We start from the raw sequence: 1,539 nt of genomic DNA on the forward strand, positions 1-1,539 counted from the left end.
TCAGCAGAGGGTCGTCTCAATTGGTGGCAGCGGTGGGATTTTGCGGAGTTATAGGGTAAGACATCATGCCCTTACCCGAAGGAGGAGCGTCTAACGGCGCCGGGGACTTGCAGGCAGTTCATGCGAGCGTCGTAGGGGCCAGTGTTCTGGCTTTAGGAAATATGGTTCCTATGTTCACGGGAGATGACAAAGGCATCAGAGCAAAAGATTTCTTACGCACATTAGAGCAAGTAGGGGCCATGGGCGGATGGAATGATGTACAGCTCATAGGTATCGCAAGATGCAAGATGGTGGGTGAGGCTTATGAGTTTGCCTGGCGAGACAGGGAGTTGGCCAATGCAAAGACGTACGCATAGTTTAAAACGTTAGTGCTGGCCCAATACGATACCGACACTCGAAGCTCTAAAATGGAACGGTTCATGAAGGCGAAACAGTTAGATGGAGAAGGAGTGAGGTCATTTCCTAGCCGCCTCCGTGCACTTGGCTACGATACATTGGATAATTTTAGTGGAGAAGGCTCTGAACAGAAGAATTCTGTGGCTCGAGAGTTGTTGGACGGTCAGTTACTCACGAGGTACTTAACAGGCTTGCGGGACCCTATCAGACGATTTGTGCTATCACGCGACCCGTCTTCATTTCGGGAAGCAATAGAGGTTGCGGCAAAGGAAGAGAGAAATGAGAAGATGACAGTAGAGCAACTGCCCGTACGGCCCGTTGTGACTAATTCAGAACAGACGGAGGACATGAAACACCGGCTAGAGCGGTTGGAGCGGATGCTCGCAGAGTTGACCACCGAGATGAGGCAGGACAGACAAACGGGGCCACGACAACAGACCAGTCGAGAACGACGGTGCTTCAATTGTGGAAACTTCGGCCACTTCGCTCGGGAGTGTCAGGACAGGCCTAGGAACTGGGTCAGCCGCAGACAGCAAAGTGGTGACGGCCCAGATCGAACGCGACAACCGTCTCCCCAAACGAGGCACGTATCAGGTACTAGTCCGGGAAACTAGTGCCAGCCTCTACGCAAGACCACTACGAAGAGGCGGTTCATATCAAGGTGGTCAGGTTATGTACAGAGACAAGTCCAATCATTGAGTGTGAAGTTGGAGGTCAAAAGGTTACTTGTCTACTAGACACGGGATCCCGGGTTACGTTGGTCAAAGCGTCGACACTTTACGGGATCGACCCCGGCTGGGAAACGTCTTTCGAGCTTTCGCGAGACGAACGTACGAAGTTGGTCGGCATCACTGGTGAGGCATTAGACACAAGAGGTGTGTTTAAGTTGCCCTTCCGTATAGGGAACGTCACATTCGAGCACTATTGCCACATGTGCACGGATGAAGCGGTATCCCCAACTGCAGGCATTATTGGACACGACCTCTTACGTTCGAGAGACATAGATCTGATTACGAGTAAAGGAGTTGTACGTATAGAGGGATGCGAAGTCCCGATGATAAATGGGGGTCAAGAAGGCCACGTTGAAGGTAGGCAGGAAGTTCACAGATTCCACTGTGTCCCTATCAGACTGGTCCGTGAGGT

At 51.7% G+C, this 1,539-nt stretch overlaps 1 protein-coding gene across 1 annotated transcript; it reads left to right on the forward strand.

The window, feature by feature from the left end:
* Window positions 1-407: 407 nt before the first annotated feature.
* On the forward strand, window positions 408-1,010 carry LOC135395829 (uncharacterized). The gene has a single exon (XM_064626921.1). It carries the CDS (start codon window positions 408-410, stop codon window positions 1,008-1,010), a length of 603 nt encoding a protein of 200 aa, XP_064482991.1.
* The last annotated feature ends 529 nt before the right edge of the window (window positions 1,011-1,539 follow it).

The sequence above is a fragment of the Ornithodoros turicata genome, chromosome 1 (genome assembly GCF_037126465.1).
Source record: "Ornithodoros turicata isolate Travis chromosome 1, ASM3712646v1, whole genome shotgun sequence".
Classification (NCBI taxonomy): domain Eukaryota; kingdom Metazoa; phylum Arthropoda; class Arachnida; order Ixodida; family Argasidae; genus Ornithodoros; species Ornithodoros turicata.